At 45.7% G+C, this 20,311-nt stretch overlaps 1 protein-coding gene across 1 annotated transcript in view; it reads left to right on the forward strand.

Moving 5' to 3' along the window:
• Window positions 1-549: 549 nt before the first annotated feature.
• The window catches only part of LOC149282470 (uncharacterized), a gene marked incomplete at its 5' end in the record, with an annotated part of 51,200 nt that continues 31,438 nt past the window's right edge, over window positions 550-20,311 (forward strand). Inside the window, 3 exons of the mRNA XM_089498173.1 lie at window positions 550-1,164; window positions 13,336-13,381; window positions 17,148-17,384. Coding sequence (XP_089354299.1) covers window positions 550-1,164; window positions 13,336-13,381; window positions 17,148-17,384 — 898 coding nt within the window. The remainder of the gene's footprint in view (window positions 1,165-13,335; window positions 13,382-17,147; window positions 17,385-20,311) is intronic.

The following is a 20,311-nucleotide window of genomic DNA, read 5'->3' on the forward strand; positions in this document are numbered from 1 at the left end:
GACTTCCATCAACTTCACCTTTCCTTGTACACATAACTCCAATCCAATCCACACTAATACGCATGCAAGCTGTATACTGTATTGGTTGTGAGTCATCTCCTGGAGTTAGCTTGCATCATGCCTTGGGCTCTGACTCAGCACTCTGTGGCAGTCTCACAGGATATGATGACACCTGTCAATCAAAGTATTTTTGCACATGGTTAATAGAATATCCTTCGTCTCACTGATTCCCTCAGGGCAGTCCCCATTCTTTGCTAGCTCCTATAAGTAAGGATACGATTGTTCCATTGATTTAGGGGCATAAGCAGCAGGGTCATGCTTGGGTTACTCACAGAATTTTTCTAAATTTAATCCCTAATAAGGAGGGGTTAATGAGGGCTAAATCATGGGGCAATACCCTCCTCTCTTAACTCTGATTTTCAGTCTCATCTGTCATGGTCCTTCTTTACAGAAAAACATCTGAGTCATGAGAGAGTCCAAACAGGGAAGAAATCACATAAATGTCAGCATTGTAGGAAATGGTTTTCTTCAAAGTCATACCTATTTACACATCAGAGAATCCACACTGGAGAGAAGCCATACAAATGCCAGCATTGTGGGAAATGTTTCTCTTTGAAGTCACACTTAGTGATACATCAGAGAGTCCACACAGGAGAGAAGCCATACAAATGCCAGCATTGTGGGAAATGTTTTTCTGGGAAGGCAGACCTAGTGAGACATCAGAGAGTCCACACAGGAGAGAAGCCATACAAATGCCAGCATTGTGGGAAATGTTTTGCCTACAAGTCAGTCCTTGTCATGCATCGAAGAGTCCACACTGGACAGAAGCCACACAACTGCCAGCATTGTGGGAAATGTTTTCCTCAGAAGTCACACCTAGTGAGACATCAGAGAGTCCACACTGGAGAGAAGCCATACAAATGCCAGCATTGTGGGAAATGTTTTTCTCAGAAGTCAGACCTAGTGACACATCAGAGAGTCCACACAGGAGAGAAGCCATACAAATGCCAGCATTGTGGGAAATGTTTTTCTCAAAAGTCAAGCCTAGAGAGACATCAGAGAGTCCACACTGGAGAGAAGCCATACAAATGCCAGCATTGTGGGAAATGTTTTTCTGGGAAGTCAGACCTAGTGAGACATCAGAGAGTCCACACACGAGAGAAGGCACACAAATCCTAGTAGTGATCTAATATTTTTTTGTCAATTAGTAATACAAAAATTATATTTTCCATCCAGTCGTGCTAAGAAAAGGTCCTTGTGATTTTGCTTGTAAGGTTTGTCTGTCCATATGTCTGTTTATGTTTTAAGGCTGTATTTTGTTAAATTTAGGTTTTCATTGCTAATTGTATAGCTAATCACTTTCGGTTGTCTATTTGGCTGGGGATTGTGGGTTGTGGTATAGGTTAGGTAGACGGGGGTTGGGATTTGTTGCAGCTGGCTTTATTAGTTATGGGAATTATAGCTTTTGCAATGTGTGGGATGTTGGCTGAAGAAAGTTGGAGGCCGTATTAACAGAAAGAGCTAGTTTGTGGGAATGGCAAAGGGGGTCTTGTTTCTTGTGGGGCATAGACTGTGGGAATTGGAGGTGGGGGCTAGATTTGGAAGAGGGTGGAGTTTTAGGTTTTGGAGTTTTAATGTATTGTTTGGAGTGGGCAGTTCTGGCTTAAACATTGAATTTCTATGTGTTCTCAATAAAGTTCTTTGCTGTTTCAACACACTGGACTCTTTGATGCACAGAAGTTCTGAATTTGCCCCAAACTGACCCTTTCTTCTCTCCTCAGTCCTCAGCTCCATTCCCAGCCATAAGAAAAGCAGAGGCAAACACACACACATACACACACACAAACATACAGGATACACAGAGACAGCTGTATTTCCAAACTAGAACCTTCCTTTCCTGCCTTTCCCTCCTGAGTCCAGCTCTGCACCTTGGGCTCCATTGCGGTCTCCTCAAAGGAAGAAAGGAGGGAAGGAGAGGCCACTGAACCCCAGCACATACTTTCCTTTCCCGCAAAGTCCGCCAGCAGAATAAGCAGCAGCAGCTAGGCCCTGTCAATTCCTGTGCATGATGAGGAGGGGCCTTGGGGGCATCTGTGCATGCACAGTCTCAGCCCCTGAAGCCATGGCTGCCTTCACAGTCTATTCTGAGGGAGGGATGGAAGTGGGAGAGCCCTTGTTCATTCAGATTAATGGCTGGAGGGTCTTCTGGGGGCCCTTGGGGGGGGTTATAAGAAGGAAGGAAGCCCCTCTTCTCCGCCCAAGGAAAGGCAGGGGGCCTGCCAGGCCTCCTCTCCCTCTTTCCTTCTCTGACCCCTCCTCGGGGGAGTCCTTGGGGCCCAGGTACATGGGGGTTATTATGAGAAGAGAGGGCACGGGGGACCCTTGGAGAGAGGGTCCCCATCCAGAACTGGCTGATATAACTCCATTCCCAGATTAGGGCTCCCTATTACAAGTTCCTCCGTTTACCTGAATTCAATTTGAGTTTGTTTTCCCTCATCCAGTCCATTACCGCATTAAGATAGGCATTCAGAGGAGAGACGTCATCCTTAGTCACTGCATCAGTTTGAGACATAGAGAAATATGTTTGGGTGTTATCAGCATATTGATAACATCCCACCCTATGTCTCCAGATGATCTCACCCAGCAGCTTCAGGTAAATGTTGAATAGCATTGGGGTCAGAATCACGCCTTAAGGGACGCCTTACTTGAGCTCCCTCTTGGACGAACAACTGTCCCCAAGCGACAGCATCTGGAATCTGCCGCAGATGTAGGACCTGAACCATTGGAAAGCAGTGCCCCTAAAACCCAACTCTCCCAGGCGTTCCAGAAGGATACCGTGGTCAATGGTATCGAAGGCCTGTGAGCACCAGCAGGATCCCTCTTCCCCCTATCAAAGAGCTATCGACGCCCAAATGGAGATTATCGACTGAGGCGACCATGGCGGTCTCAACTCTGTAACCTGCCTTAAATCCGGTTTGAAATGGATCTAGAAAATCCGTTTCTTCCAAGACTGCTTGGAGTTGAATGGCGACTGCCCTCTCGATTCCCTTGCCTAAGAATGGTAAGAGCCAAACTGGCCTGTAATTGTTTCTGTCCAGGGGGTCAAGGGAAGGCTTTTTTAGAAGTGGTTTAACCACTGCCTCTTTGAGGCAAGATGGAATACAGCCTTCCCTGAAAGTGCATAAATTATATTTCTTAAGTAGCATCTTGATGGTATCTCCCCCCTGGACAGCCAGCCAAGACAGGCAAGGATCGCGAGAGCAAGTCGTCTTTTTCATACTCCTGAGGAGCTTGTCCACATCCTCTGTACTAACTAACTCAAACTGATCCAGAAGAACAGTATAGGCAGAGGCCCTGGATACCTCTCCTGTCGCCTCTGTCATAAAGCCAGCATCCAAATCGGCTCTTATCTGAGAGATTTTGTCTGCGAAGTAGTTATTAAAAGCATCAGAGCAGGCTTTTGTAGGTTCTAATAAAGAGTTATAATAAAGGGGGACATTTGAGTCAAGTCCCTTACCACCCTGAATAGCTCTGCAGGACAAGACTTTGCAGACACAATAGATGCAGAGTACAAGGACTTCTTAGCTGCATCTATTGCCACTGCATAGGATTTAAAAAAAAACCTTATCAGGTATGAGTCGATATTTCTGCCAGTGGCGCTCTAGCCATTGTCCCTTCATCATTTTGAGATCTTTAGTATACCATGAATTGCGATTGAAGTGGGTTGGAAGGGGCGTTTGGGAGCGATAGTGTCTATAGCTCTGGTCAGACCATTGTTCCAAGTATTGACCAGAGCTTCAACAGAATCGCCAGTATTACCAGCCATCAATCCCTCTAAGGCCTCTGGGAACCTAGTGGGTTCCATCAACCTTCGAGGGTGGACCATTTTAATAGGTCCTCCACCCCCGACGGGGGAAATAGTGGCCTTCAGCTGGGCCTTGACCAGGAAATGATCCACGGATGTGCCTGTTCTGTACAGAAGATCACATCGAGAGTATGACCTGCACAGTGCCTGGGCTCAGAGACTATCTGGGAAAGGCCCATGTTTGTCATGCTGACCATGGACTCCCGATCTGCACCAGGTACGTTCGTTAAACCGGCCTTGAGGGGGATGTTGAAGTCGCCCAGGACTAAAAGCCTAGGCGACTCCAGCAGCAGCTTCAAGACCAGTTGTGTCTGCTCCGCTGTTAAGCAACGGGGTGGACATTAAACCAAAAGAATCCCCAGACTTTCCCTAGTCTTTAAGCTGAGGCAAATACATTCGATGTGCTCCATTGTCTTTAGGGACCAATGTGACTTCCCATTACCTGCTCACTGAGGGAGAACCTGGCTGGTAAGGCCTGAGCCCAGGTGGCTGAGCTCTCATCACCCAGCCAAGTCTCCGTGAAACAAGTCAGGTCAGCCTCTTCGTCCAGTAGGAGATCATGGACTATCTGCGTTGCATTTTTGACTGACCTGGCATTACACAAGAGCAGGAAAAGGTTCTGTGGTTGGTTTGGTATGCTCTCCAGCTCTTTTGGGATAGCAGGGTGAATGGAAGGGAAGACAGATATTAAACATCAATCTCTCCTTCCGCCGTGAAGACATTTCACCCCGTTAGCGACCATGCACTCCTTGTATAGCCGCTCCACAGTCAATATCGCCCCCCCCCCAATTTCCTATCTGAATGATATTCTCCTTACCCATGCCCATCTCCCTCCAAGTGTCCCACCACAAATGTGTCCAAGTACATATGAAATAAAAGTACACAAGGAAAAAAGTACCAGCCAGTTGGCATCGTCTGTCCTCGGACGGGTGAGGGTTGTTCCCAGGGCAGACTGAAGGGACTCTTTAAAGTGGCACCCACAGCCTCACCCACCATTCACCACTGCGTCCCTGACACTGGGAGCCAGGGATGTTAAGGGAGAAGGCTGTCTCCTGGCTGGCGTCCTCTGGCCTCGGGGGGATCTACAGTCCTGGCCATGCCCCTCTCACTGCTGCCTTGCCTCTGCTGCCTTCCTTGGCCCCTGGAGGAATTGGGGGAGAGAAGGGTTGCTTCTGGCTTGGCTCAGCTCTCTGCCTGGCTGGCTGGAGATGAAAGGAAGGAAGGAAGGAAGGAAGGAAGGAAGGAAGGAAGGAGGGAAGGAAGGAAGGAAGGAAGGAAGGAAGGAAGGAAGGAAGGAGTGAAAGTGCCAAGTGAAGAGAAGCATAATGGGACTATTGGAGCGAGGTGGGGGTATCTTGGACCAGACTGATGTACCCACCCCCCAGGACCCATTGTAAGAGCTGTCACAGCTCACTGTGATGCTTTAAATCAGGGTTCTCAAACTCCAGCCCTCCAGGTGTTTTGGACTTCATCTCCCAGAAGCCTCAGCCAATCACCGCACATATGCAAATTTCCTTCCTACCTCAGTAGTCTACAGTCAATCTGAATAGACTTCCAGAGCCCCACAAAGGCTCCTTTTTGTCCCTCAGCCAATCACCATCCACATGCAAATTTCCTTCCTACCTCATAATGCCTTCCCTGACAGCTTGGCCAATGATTTGAGATTCTGGGAATTGTGGATCAGGGGCAATGCGTTGCGGTGGTTCTGGTCCTATCTCTCAGGCAGATTCCAGATGGAGATGCTTGGGGACTGTTGCTCCTGTAAAAGGGAGCTTAAATCTGGCATTCCTCGGGGCGTCATCCTGTCACTAATGCTGTTTTTTCTTAAACCTTAAAAACCAACTTCAAAAATTCAAGGTCACATGGGATGTAAAAGGGCAACATTACATAAAAACAGGGATGGACTCAGAAGACAGAGATACCTTCTTTGCACCAATTCAGTCCTCGAAAGGGAATCATATCACAAAGGAAGACCCACTTCTGCTCCAATGTTGTTGAGATCAGATATAAGTGGGGACCATCGTTCTTCAAAAGGCAGAGGGAGAGTCCACCCCGCAACCTTCTAGATTGATCAGTGAGTTTTTCCATAAACCAAAAATCCCAAAATCAAGACCGCCAATCAGTCATATTGACATTTCCAGTTTTCCAAGCCCTGGCAATTTCAATCCTGGCCAATGCCAACAAAAGTGCCACAATATCTTTATTGTGTAATGTCTTGTTTTCATTAATAAACATTGAAAGCAATAAAAGTTCTGGAGAAGGGACAATCTTTTGATCATTGATTTCTGAAACTAAGTTAACTACTGAATGCCAAAATGCAAATACACTTGGACAGTTGTACCACATGTGCAGGAAGGTACCTCTAGTATTACATCCTCTCTAACAGCACAAGGTGGGGCTCTTAGTAATGTGTGCAAGTTGTATGGTGTGAGGTACCATCTATGCACAACTTTAAGAATGCTTTCGTTCAGTGTTGTTTAACATCTACATGAAACCGCTGCGAGAGATCATCCAGAGGCATGGGGCGGGGTGCTATCTGTATCCTCATGACACCCAGAGATATCTCAGCGTCAACTAAGGAAGGCATCTCCCCTCTGAATGAATGTCTTGGGGCAGTAATGGGCTGGATGAGGAAAAACAGACTGAAACTGAATTCAGATAAAACGGAGGTGCTGATTGTTGGAGGTTCTAATCCAGTTACGGAGGTTTGTCAACCGGTCCTGGAAGCGGTCGCACTTCCCCTAAAGGACTATGTTTGCAGTTTGTGGGTGCTCTTGAATCTGTCGCTCTAGATGTCAGCTCAGATAGACGCAAAAACAAGGAGTGCCTGTTATCAGCTTTGGTTGATACGTTAACTGCGCCTCTTCCTGGAACCTGAGGACATCAAAAGTATGATGCATGCGCTGGTAACCTCATGTCTTGACTTCTGCAATGAGCGCTACATAGGGCTACCCTTGCACTTAGTCCGGAAACTTCAACTAATCCAAAACATGGCAGCCAGAGTGGTCAATGGAATATCTAGAGGTGTCCATATCACACCTATAATGGCTGCCCATTAATTTCCGGGGACAGTACAAGGTCTTGGTTATAACATTTAAAGCCTTTCATGGATTGGGTCTAGCTTACTTACGGGATCTCCTTCTCCCATGTAATCTGCTCCACACATTGAGGTCCTCTAGTAAAAACTTACTGCAGTCAGCAATAACAAGGCTCTCTGCAGTTACACAGAGGACCTTCTCCCAAGTTATGGAACAGCCTCCAGAAGAGATCCGATATATCTCCAGTCTTTAAGGCTTTAAAAATCTAATCAAGACATATCTCTTTCCAGATTAGCATTCCAGCAATCTCTTATTAATTGAATTGCTCAGCAACTGCTCTAACTGCTTCTGCTTTATTTTTAATAATTGTTTTAATAATTGTTTAAGAATTTAATTATATTTTATTGTGGATGGGAGGAATTGGGAGGGTTTGGGACACAACAATGACAAGTTGTTATTGTGTTTTACCAGTGCTTTTACTGTTAGCCGCTTTGATCTGTTTTTAGAAGCCTTTAGAAGCCTTTGAGGCACCCTCGTCACGTGGGAGGGTTGCCTGGTAGGCGGAGTGCCCACACAGATGGCAACCCTCGCAAGTGACGAGGGCGCCGCAGCTGCAGCACACCCACCATACGCGGCGCATAATGGTGATGTTGCAGATGTGCCACCTCCAAACAGGGAGGCGCAACTGCAATGTACCCTCGCCATCGCTGGCGCTTTGGGGCGGCAGAAGTGCAGCGCAAAAAGGAGCCACTTCCACGTGCTCCTTTTTTGCTCCGCAACAGCACTGCTCAATTTGTTTGTTGCGGCGCTTCTGCGGAGAAAAGAGTAGGGCCAGGGACGCGCCTCTTTCTGGCGGCCTGTACCCCGCCTTAGTATGTTTCACAAGTTTTGTTGCTTGTGAATATTTGTATTTTGTCAGGTCTCTTAATTGTATCTGTGTTATTGTTGTTGGTCCTATATGGTTTTTTTCCTTTTAGCACCAAAGTTAAAAAAAATGTAGTATCCTGGAATCTAGAAAGCATATCCAGGAGAAGGTGTTTTGGCCACACTGTAAACAATAACATCCAAAATGCACAAAACAGTGGTGCCTTTCTCCTGTTTGATTTTTAACACTTTTGATCATAGAATTATAGAGTTGGAAGAGACCGCAGGGGCCATCCAGTCCAACGCCATTCTGCCATGCAGGAACTTTCAATCAAAGCATCCCTGACAGATGGCCATCCAACCTCTGTTTAAAGACCTCCAAGGAGGAAGACTCCACCAAAATCTCTGAGGGGATTTGTTCCACTGTCGAACAGCCCTTTCTGTCAGGAAGTACCTCCTAATGTTGAACTGGAATCTCTTTTCCTTTGCATTCATCCATTGCTCCGGGTCCTAGTCTCTGGAGCAGCAGAAAACAATCTTGCTCTCTCCTCAATATGACATCCCTTCAAGTATTTAAACAGGGCTATCATGTCACCTCTTAACTTTCTCTTCCCCAGGCTAAACATCCCCAGCTCCCTAAGGCGTTCCTCATAGGGTTTCATGGTTTCCAGACCCTTCACCATTTTAGTCGCCCTCCTGATAAAAATCTGATAAAGAAGACCCTCTATTTTTTCAAGATGATGAGGATGAGGACGATGATGGACCTCTCTATCTACAGATTTCTTTACCCATGGATTGAACCATCCAAAGCTTGAAAACATAGAAACACAATGTAAATTCCAAGAGCAACTCTTGTTTTTGCCATTTTATATAATAGACATTGTTTTTGTTGTTATTATTATTGCGTGTCTCCAAGTCATTTTGAATTTATGGTGACTCTAAAGCAGACCTATCACAGGGTTTCCTTGGCAAATGTCTTCAGAATAGCTTTCCCATTGCCTTTCCCTGAGGCTGAGAGAGTGTGACTTGCCCAAAGTCACCCAATGGGCTTCCATGGCAGAGCTCGGATTCCAAATCTGAACTCCAGTCGTAGTTCCACTGTGCTCAAACCACTAGGCCACACTGGCTCCTACAACATGGACATGGTTTCACTGGGCCATTGTATGCCATGGACTTGGCCCAGCTTCCTCATCCATGGAGGTCATTTTATAAGCCCCCTTCTCCTCCATTTACAGGCCCAGCTCCTTCTGCATACCCTCCAACTCTCCCAGTTTGGCAGGGACCCTCCCCTGGTTCATCCTCTGCCCTCCCACCTTTTCAGCTGCTCTTCAAAGGCCACAGTTTCCTCCTCCTGTTGCCATTTCTCCCTTTCTCTTGAGCTCACTGCCATTGCTGCAAACTGAGTGTAAAGGGAAAAAGGAGTCTGCCCTCCATGAAGACAGCAGAGGAGAAAGGAGAAGAGGGGCCCTTCCCAGAGGCTCAGGCAAAAGCAAACAGCTGCAGCCTCTCCTAGTTTGCCTCTCCTTCCTCAGAAATAACCTTGTAATATTGATCATACTCTGAGGTTCCATGGTCACAGCGTCCCTTTGATTCTCTGGGATCCCTCCCCCCCCCCCCCAAAAAAAAATCTCATAGCCCCACAGAGTCTCCCAAGAGAGGAGAGGACTAGACACACAAAGAGACACACTTCCTTCCTTTTGACCCAAGGAGCCTGGCCTCCTTCTCTCTCTGGAGCCTCAGGGAGAGAAAGCGATACCTCTGTTCAACTGGGGCCTAAGAGAAGGTTCTGGAACATTCTCCATAGTCACAAACAGCAAAAAATGGCCCCCAGAACACAAAATGGCCCCCAGAACACAAAATGGCTGCCTCTGTCTGAGCGCTTGGCAGTTGGAGGCCTTCAGAGGAGAGAGAGAGACTGAAAGGAAGAGAGGAAGGGGGTCCTGGAGGGAGGGGGCCTTGGGAGGTATTGTCAGAACCTGTTATTGAGATCAGTTATAATGCTGTATATATTCAGTTGCTATATAATCACTTCATGTATGTTTTGAGATATCTGATCTATATTGTTCTGTTAGCTAAGATGTTGGGGGGGTGGGGGGTGGAGAGTATATGGGTAGAATATTAAAGTTGGTGTTAGTTTCTAAGTGGGGCCGTGTTAACTGCTTTGGAGTGTTGTTTTAGACAACTAGCTGGCAATGTTTCAAATGTCTTGAGTGAGGCTGCGTTGTGATGGGGACCTGGCTAAGTGTGTGTGGGGTGGGGAACTAGCAGGGGGAGAAAGGAGGGGGCGCTTTTGTATGTACAACGCTGTGTAAATTTACAGTGCTTTATAAATAAAGGTTAATAATAATAATAATAATTTTTAAAGTGTACATTTTCCTCTGAAGCCTCAGACTCTGCAAAGAAGTGTTACAGATCACTACTGCAATGCTCTTACAATAGACTTTCTACTTTTGGTATACGTTTGGATGTGGACCATTGATCAGAGGATTCCAACCCTCACAGATACAGAGCCTACCTGAGATATTCAGTGTTCACTTCCTAACAAAGGGGTTTTGGGCCTCATAAAGGATTTGGGTCAAAAGAGGAGGGGTCTCTAATAGGAGGGCCACTGAGACGACGATTGTCCCCCAAACTACGCCAAAAGTAGCTCCTTTGGGAGGTTTTAAAATCAAGTGAATGTTCATGAACTGAAAAGATATAACCTTATTACTGATCTTAATAACAGGTTCTGACACCTAGTGAGACATCAGAGAGTAGTAGTAGCCTTTTCTCTTGCCAATGGGATTTAGAGTGCATTCCCTGGACTGGATCTCCCAGCATCCACTTGGCCAGAGAGAGGAGGGTCCTGCCCTGCATAGGGCTGCCATCTCATGGGTCTTAGGCTCTGGGAATGTGGACCTTTGGCCAGTGTCCATGTGGCTGGGGCTCCAGAGCCCCTCAGTCCCTCCTGCCTTGTTCCATATTAACTGCAGGAGGAGCCTGTGAGGGTGGGGCAGGGGGTGGGGCCTTCCAGCTCCTCTGCCCCCATTGGCCAGAATGAAGAAGGGGAGGAGCTTCTGCCTCTATTTAGCTCTGCGCGCAGAAGAGTGAGCGAGGAGCAGAGAGTGAGAAAGGGACAGAGAGAGACAAGGAGGAAGGAGAGAGAGAGAGAGAGAGAGAGAGAAAGAAAGAAAGAAAGAAAGAAAGAAAGGAAAGAGAGATAGTCAGAAACAAGGAAGGAGAGAGAGAGAGAGAGGAGAGGAGTGGAGTGGAGTGGAGTGGAGTGGAGTGGAGTGGAGAGGGATCAGAGGGACAAGGCCTGGAAGCCTTGGAAGAAGGAAGGAGCTTCTGCCTCTCTGTTTAGCTCTGCGCAAGGAAGAGTGAGCGATGAGCAGAGAGTGAGAAGGGGTCAGAGAGAGACAAGGAGGAAGGAGAGAGACAAAGACAAGGAGGGAAGGAAGGAGGGGAGAGGAACAAGGCCTGGAAGAGGTAGGCTTCACTGCTGTGCTGAGGCCTCCAACTGCCAAGCGCTGAGGTGGAGGTGGCCATTTTGTGTCTTGGTGGCCATTTTGTGCTGCTTGTGACTGTGGGGAATATTGTTCCGGAACCTTCTCTGAGTCTCAGTTGAACAGAGGCTCCTCTTTCTCTCCTGAGGCTCCAGAGTCAGAAGGAGGCCAGGCTCCTTGGGCCAAAAGGAAGGAAGTGTGTCTCTTTGTGTGTCTTTTGTGTCTCTTTTCTAAGAGGGTTTTCTTATTACAAAGCTCTGCTCCTTCTGAGGAACATAGGTTTTAAAAGGGATCAGAAATGGGGAGGATAGTTTTAATACAAGCCTTATTCTTCTTCTTAACAAACTTTGGGATTTGGCTTCTAAGAGGAGGCTAGTCCCCCAAACAAGGCCAAAAGTGGCTCCTTTGGGAGGTTTTAAAGTCTCCCCAGTTTCCTTATTAATAGATTTTCAGGCAAGAAGGAAGAAGAAAGACCAGAATAACTCATATTACCAAGAATGAAACAAGACATGGGTGCTTCTGCCCTTTTACAACCGACTCTGGCTGTATCTGCACTGAAGAAATAATCCAGTTTGAAACTGCTTTAACTCTCCTGGCTCCATTTTGTGGATTCCTGGGATTTGTAGTTTGTTGTGGCATGAGAGCTCTCTGGCAGAGAATGTAAAATCCCAGGATTCCATAGCACTGAGGGTTAAACCGGTGTCAAAGTGCCTTATTTCTATAGTGCAGATGCAGCCTTCTGGAGAAAAGGGCTGATGTTGAGGAAAAGCACTGGGGAACTCTGGAGGTTTCAGCAGATGATTTATTTATTTATGATGCACTCATTTCACATCTAGCTACAGGGACATAACCAGGGCCCTCTCAAATTCCGTATCTCCTAATCCCCCACCACTCTAAGAAGGCATGGAGTATCTGTTGTGTAGGGGAGCTGCAGTGAATCTATGCTAGGTCTGGGTTTCTTGCCAAGCCAATCCTAACCCTGGTCCCTTTTCTCAGGAACTTCATCTCGGCCTCCTTCTACACGGCTTTTGGGGCCTCTCTTACTGGAAGTGACCAAGTGCAGGGCCACCAGGACCCCTTGACCACCTGATGGCCAACACAGAGGCCAAGCGGAGGGAGTTGGGCTCCAACAGAAAGAGGCTGCCGAAGTACAACAGCTCTTTGGTGAGTCACTATCCTATTAGCTTCATCTGTGTCACTTCTGGGCAAATTTATGAAAGGAAGCAATTAATATACTGTCCGAGTTTGGCAGAGACAGTCCTGGTTAATCCTCTGTCACCCCACTTATTCAGGGGCTTTTAAAAATGTCCCAGTTGGTCTGTCCTCCTCCCACTTTCCCCTTTCTCAGCTCACTTCAGTTCCTGAGTGCAATTGAGTTTGCAGTCTATCAGCTCAAAAGTGGGGAGAGGAGAGGAAAGAAGGAGAGAGGATATGGCCCTTCCCAGGAGGCTGATGCAAAAGCAAACTGCTGTGCCTTTCCTAGCTTGTGTGATCTTCCTCATAAACAACTTTGGCCATCTTCACTGCCTTCTGGGTTGCTTGTCCACATGTGTCTTGCTTTTCCCATCAATCAAGTGTTGGGGGCTATGGGAGAATGTCTCTGGATATAAATTGGGGGTGGGCCCAGTGACCCTTAAGCCCAAAGTGCTCCCCAGAACTGCTTTATAAAAATGACATTTGCCTCCGAAATCTGGCAAGAAATGTCTAAATGCACCATAATTATTTGGTGGCTAAATGTACTGTATGTGTTGGGACAGTCAGTATCCTAATTCAGCATCAATATCCCAGCCATGGCCTAAATTATATTGTTTATTATATTGTATATTATATTGAAAAGATTCTAGACAAACTGGATCTCAAAAGGCAGTAGCTTTTTTCTTGCTGACAGCATTTAAAGTTTATTTCCTAGACTGAATTCTAAAGGGATCAAATAATATTTGGATGCACCATGTGCTTTCCTCCCCTTTGGCTTAGTCACTCTCTGGATGAGGGCTATTTTCTGTTGCAGGTGACCTTTGCGGATGTGGCGGTATATTTCACTGAGGACGAATGGAAACTGTTGACGAACAAGCAGAGACTTATGTACAGTTCTGTAATGATGGAAAATTATGAGAATGTGGCCTCTGTGGGTAAGTAACCGGAATCCACTAGCATTATAGAATCATAGGGTTGGAATAGACCACAAGGGCCATCCAGTTCAACCCACTTCTGCCATGCAGGAATACACATTCCAAGCCCCATCCAGCCTTGGTTTAAAGACCTCCAAAGAAGAGAACTCCACCAAACTCTAAGGAAGTATATTCCACTGTCGAAGAGCTCTTACTGTCCCAAAGTTCCTCCTAATGTTTAGGTGGAACCTCTTTCTTTGTCGTTTGCATCCATTGTGGTGTCTCTTTTTCTCTGTAGCAGCAAAAAGCAAGCTTGCTCCATCCTCAATACAACCCTTTCCAACATTTAAACATGGATGTCATATCCGCTGTTAATTTTCTTTTCTCCAGGGTAAACATACCCAGCTCTCTAAGCCGCTCCTCATAGGGCTTGATGGTTTCCAGATCCTTCACCATTTTGGTTGCCCTCCTCTGGGCATGTTCCAACCTGTCAACATCCTTTTTGAATTTTGGAGGCCAGAACTGGACACAGGATTATTCCAAGTAAGGCCTGACCAAAGCTGAATAGAGTGGCACTATTACTTCCCTTGATCTAGAAACTATACTCGTATTGATGCAGCCTAGAATCACATTGGCCTTTTTAGCTGCCGCATCACACTGTTGGTCCAAGTTCAACTTGTGGTCTACTAGGAGTCCTAGATCTCTTTCAAGCATAGTTTAATTGTGATAGCAACATCCTGTAGAATATTTGAATTTGTAGTTTAGTGAGGCACTATTGCTCTCCACTTTATAAGGATTCTAAATACTGCATTGTAAACTGCCAATTGTCAGAAGCAGGTTCTGTGGTTCATCCAGAATGGTATTGGGGTCTAGGAGGGATTGTTAGTAGTTTAAATGCTAGTAGTTTTAAGTAGTTGGTAAGGATATTGGGGCCTAGAGTGGCTTCGGGGAAGGGAAGCAGTTGTGGAGGCTGTTAACTGCCTGGTCTGTGAACTCTGGGTGGCAGACATGCCCCAGAGGGGAGAGGCGCATGTGAACAGTGGAAGAAGAAGGCAAGAGGTACCTTGGCAGCCGGGCTGTTTAGGGGCTGAAGGGGAGGAAAAAGGAGGACTGTGAAGGTAGTTAATGACGGAGGGAAAAGGTTTAGACACTTCAGAGACATCTTAGATTTATTAATGGACCCTTCTGCCTGAGTTTCTCAATAAACCTTTTGGTGGAAGCAAAGGACTTTTTAATTCTGAAACTAAGTTCCGCCCCCAGATATCTCACCAATGCTAGGATTTTGTAGGAAGACAGCATGGAGATTACCAGTAATGCATTTCTCATTGAAATGGTAGCACATCTCTGAGTATGTTTCCTTTTTTGGCCCTCTTCCAGCTTTTTGAGGTTCTGCTTCACTTCCCAAAAGGGATGCAATGGGATACTGAGGCACAAAACTTTATTCCTATTTTAAGGCAATACAATGTGTGGTTGCCCCTGAGATCCCCAGGGGGCCAATGTGACGCCCCCAATCCCCAACAGTAGCCCATCCCTGTCTTAGAGATGTCTTAATACTGCTTCCTGGTGCTTGATCCTCACCAAAACAGAAGTCCAGGTCCCAGCCCCCTTGCTTTGCCTTTCCCAATGAGTAATTTGTATATGGATTATCCTGCCTTTCTCAACAAATGAACCTCAAAGTGTCCCTTTTATGCATCACATTCTGTTGGTGTGTGTCTGTGATAGAGAGAAAGAGCGAATGTGAAAAACAGAAAGGCAGGAAAGAGATGGTGAAGGTGAAATACTGATGGAGGACACCTGGCTGAATGAAACTACGTGTGAAAGGGATCTGGTAGTCCAAGTAAACCACAAGTTGAACATGAGTCAACAGTGTGATGCGGCAGCTAACAAGGCCAATGCAATTTTAGGTTGCATCAATAGAAGTATAGTGCCAGGATCAAGGAAAGTAATAGTGCCATGGTATTCTGCTTTGGTCAGGCCTCACCTGGAATATTGTGTCCAGTTCTGGGCACCACAATTCAAAAAGGATGTGGAGAAACTGGAGCATGTCCAAAGGAGGGCGACTGAAATGGTGCAGGATTTGGAAACTATGAGGAATGACTTGGGTAACTAGGGAGGTTTAGCCTGGAGAAGAGAAGGTTAAGAGGTTATATGACAGCCCTGTTTAAATATTTGAAGGAATGTCAAGCTTGTTTTCTGCTGCTCCAGAGACTAGAACACGGAACAATGGATGCAAACTGGAGTAAAAGAGATTCCACTTAAACATTAGAAGGAACTTCCTGACAGTAAGGTCTGTTCGACAATGGAACAAACTTCCTCTGAGATTTTGGTGGAGTCTCCTTTCTTAGAGATCTTCAAACAGAGGCTGGATGGCCATCTGTCAGGGATGCTTTGATTCCTACGTGGCAGAATGGGGTTGGACTGGATGGCCCTTGTAGTCTCTTCCATCTCTATGATTCTAGGCCTCTGGGAGCCAGGAGGGGAAGGCAGGAGCAAAGCCAGGATCGCCTAGCTCTGTGCGGAGAGAAAGGGACCTCTGGGAAGGGCCAGGAGAGGGGCCTTGGGGATTGGGAGGCAGCCACCAACCTCACAGATTATACTGATAATAATAATAATAAGTTTTATTTGTATTTACCCGCCTCTCTCAATGGAGCGAGGCGGTATTACAACCGTAAAATAGCCACAAAACAACAATAGCATCCAATTTACACACAGTAAAACAACAAAACGCTTAAAACTCAATTTGGGACAAATAAAAAATTCATTTAAAATGCACAATTGTGATCAGAAGTGGGATTTTTCCTTAAGTTCTTTACAAGAGGTCAGCTGGGTAAGCCTGCCGGAAGGGATCCGTCTTAAGTCCTTTCTTGAAAGCATCCAAGGTGGGGTTAAGACGGATCTCCTCCGGCAAGTTGTTCCATAACTTGGAATTGCTTTAGCATGTTTCCTGGGTGGGGAAAGAATTGTCTGAAACTGAATTAAATGAAATGGGTGCTTGGTGGAAATACTTCAGCCAAAAAGGATTATCACACCGGCTCTCAGGTCCTTCTTGGCTCTGAATTCTGGTCCCATTCAAAGCCAATGTATAGCACAGTCTGAAGGCGACACTCCTGGAGCTCAACAATAACATAGCAGAGTACAGTAGCAAATCTCCAGATATAGCTATTGGCAATGCATTAACCACTTTCCACACTTAAAAATAACTCACAGACACAGTTGATTTCCTCCATGTCCTTGGAGGTTCTTTAGCTTGAGTTGCAATAGAAAACAAATATGTACCAGCTCTCCTCTCCAACTTCCATCAACTTCACAATCTCTTGTACACACAACTCCAACCCACATCAATCCACATGTGAGCTGTATACTGTATTGGTTGTGAGTCCTCTTCTGGTGCCACACAGCATGAAGCATCCTCTGCAGTTAGCTTGCATCATGCCATGTGCTCTGACTCAATACTCTATGGCAGTCTCACAGGAAATGATGCCACTTTTCAATCAAATATTTTTACATATATATATATTGGAATATTTTTCAAATGCCTGACTATCTGCTTCTACTGATTTTCTCATGACAGTTCCCCTTCAATTTCTTCTTTGGTAGCTCTGAGTAAGAATACAGTCATTATATGGATTTGGGGCATCCAGAACAGGGTCATGCTCAGGTGACTCACACCAACATTATTAATTTAATATCAAATAGGGAGGGATGAACGTGGGGCTAAATCTTGGGGTATCCTTTTCCTGTCTTAACACTGAGATTCAATCTTGTCTGCCATTGTCCTCCTTTACAGAAGAATTTGTCAGTCACAAGAGAGTCCACACAGGAGAGAAGCCATACAAATGCCAGCACTGCGGGAAATGTTTTGCCTACAAGTCAGTCCTTGTCATGCATCGAAGAGTCCACACAGGAGAGAAGCCATACAAATGCCAGCATTGTGGGAAATGTTTTTCTTTCAAGGGAGACTTAGTGAAACATCAGAGAGTCCACACTGGAGAGAAGCCATACAAATGCCAGCATTGTGGGAAATGTTTTTCTCGGAAGTCACACCTATTGGCACATCAGAGAGTCCACACAGGAGAGAAGCCATACAAATGCCAGCATTGTGGGAAATGTTTTTCTCGGAAGTCACACCTATTGGTACATCAGAGAGTCCACACAGGAGAGAAGCCATACAAATGCCAGAGTTGTTGGAAATGTTTTTCTTCCAAGTCATACCTTTTGGCACATCAGAGAGTCCACACAGGAGAGAACCCAAACAAATGCCAGGATTGTGGGAAATGTTTTTCTTCCAAGTCATACCTATTGGCACATCAGAGAGTCCACACAGGAGAGAAGCCATACAAATGCCAGCATTGTGGGAAATGTTTTTCTTCAAAGTCATACGTATTGGCACATCAGAGAGTCCACACAGGAGGAAACACAAACAGATGCCAGGATTGTGGGAAATGTTTTTCTTCCAAGTCATACCTATTTGCACATCAAAGAGTCCACACAGGAGAGAACCCAAACAAATGCCAGGATTGTGGGAAATGTTTTTCTTCCAAGTCATACCTATTGGCACATCAGAGAGTCCACACAGGAGAGAAGCCATACAAATGCCAGCATTGCGGGAAATGTTTTTCCTACAAGTCAGTCCTTGTCATGCATCGAAGAGTCCACACAGGAGAGAAGCCATACAAATGCCAGCATTGTGGGAAATGTTTTTCTTTCAAGGGAGACTTAGTGAAACATCAGAGAGTCCACACTGGAGAGAAGCCATACAAATGCCAGCATTGTGGGAAATGTTTTTCTCGGAAGTCACACCTATTGGCACATCAGAGAGTCCACACAGGAGAGAAGCCATACAAATGCCAGAGTTGTTGGAAATGTTTTTCTTCCAAGTCATACCTATTGGCACATCAGAGAGTCCACACAGGAGAGAACCCAAACAAATGCCAGGATTGTGGGAAATGTTTTTCTTCCAAGTCATACCTATTGGCACATCAGAGAGTCCACACAGGAGAGAAGCCATACAAATGCCAGCATTGTGGGAAATGTTTTTCTTCAAAGTCATACGTATTGGCACATCAGAGAGTCCACACAGGAGGAAACACAAACAGATGCCAGGATTGTGGGAAATGTTTTTCTTCCAAGTCATACCTATTTGCACATCAAAGAGTCCACACAGGAGAGAACCCAAACAAATGCCAGCATTGTGGGAAATGTTTTTCTTCGAAGTCATACCTATTGGCACATCAGAGAATCCACACAGGAGAGAACCCAAACAAATGCCAGGATTGTGGGAAATGTTTTTCTTCTAAGTCAAACCTAGTGACACATCAGAGAATCCACACAGGAGAGAAGCCATTCAAATGCCTGCATTGTGGGAAATGTTTTTCTTCCAAGTCATATCTATTGGCACATCAGAGAGTCCACACAGGAGAGAAGCCACACAAATTCGAGAAATGAACTAACATTATATTTATCAAGAAGCAAAACAAAGAATGTATTTTAAATCTTGTGGTGATAAGAAAAAGCCCTTGTGATTTCCTGTGTTAGGTTTGTGTGTCCATATGCCTGTTTATGTTTTTCAATTATATTTTGTTATTTTGAAGTTTTAATTGCCTTTATTATAGATTATTGCTTTCGTTTATAAATTTGAGTGGGGGTCATGGTGGTGGATTAGGTTAGTTAAACAGAGGGGTGGGATTGGCTGCAGCTGGTTAGAACAGTTATGGGAATGATAGCATTTGGAATTTGTTCGATGTTGGCTGAAGAAAGTTGGGGACAGGTATTAACAGAAAGGGCTAGTTTGTGGGAATGGCAAAGGGGGCCTTGTTATCTGTGGGACATAGACTGTGGGAATTGGAGGTGGGGGCCAGGTTTGGACGAGTGGGATGTTTTAGGTTTGGGGGTTTTAATGTTTGGTTTGGGGAGGGTTTTTGTTGTTTCAGCACACTGGACTCATTGGTATACAGAAATTCTGCATTTGCACAAAATGTACCCTTTCTTCTCAGCCCTCAGCTCCATTCCCAGCCATAAAACAGAGGCAAACACACACACACACACACACACACACACACACTCTCAGAGAGACAGAGCTATATGTACAAAGCAGAGTCTTCCCAGCCTTTCCCTCCTGGGCTCTATTCCGGAAGGAAGGAAAAAAGGCCGTAGTCCTTCCCTTCTTCCAAAGGCCAACAATGGAATAAACAGCAGCAGCAGCAAAGGCCTTACGATTCCTGCGCATGCTGAGAAGGGGTCTTTGGGGCATCTGAAAGGAATGAAAGTGCCAAGGGAAGAGAAGCATAAAGGGACTGCTGAAGTCGGGGGGGGGGGGATTTGGGACCTGTTTCAGGCACCTTCCTCCTGGAACCCATTATTAGAGCCTTCCACAGCTAACTATGATGCTTTAAATGACTATTTCACAGATAATGTCTCTCAGATAAGAGCCAAATTGGACGTCAGCATTATTGCGGAGGCTATAAGTGAGGTGTCCATGAGTAAGATCATACTGGATCAATTTGAATCTGAGTACTGAGGATTTGGCCAAGCTCCTTGTAAGTGTGAAGAGGAGAACTTGCCCTCCCAACCCTTGCCCTTTTTATATCACCTGAAATATATCATAGATGCATCTCATAGTTAGGGCTATTTTCCATCATGTTTAAAAGAAGCAGTGTTACGGCCGTTTATGGAAAAGCCCTTCTTAGATCCCATGGAGATGAACAATTACAGACCAGTCTCCCGTCTTCCATTTCTAACCAACATAATTTTGAGGACAGTTGCTCTTCATCTCCAAGCGGTCTTGGATGAGACAGATTATATGGACCCATTTCAAACTGGCTTCAGGATGGCATACGGAGTCGAAACTGTTATGGTTGCCTTAGTAAATGATCTTTGCTTCAAGGTGGGATGTAACTTACCAAACTTTAAGCTGTATTATTATGCAGCTTGTTTCAAATGGTTAGAAGAATG

The sequence above is a fragment of the Sceloporus occidentalis genome, unplaced genomic scaffold, assembly GCF_023333645.1.
Source record: "Sceloporus occidentalis isolate IW3139 unplaced genomic scaffold, rSceOcc1.0.p SCAF_114, whole genome shotgun sequence".
Taxonomy (NCBI): domain Eukaryota; kingdom Metazoa; phylum Chordata; class Lepidosauria; order Squamata; family Phrynosomatidae; genus Sceloporus; species Sceloporus occidentalis.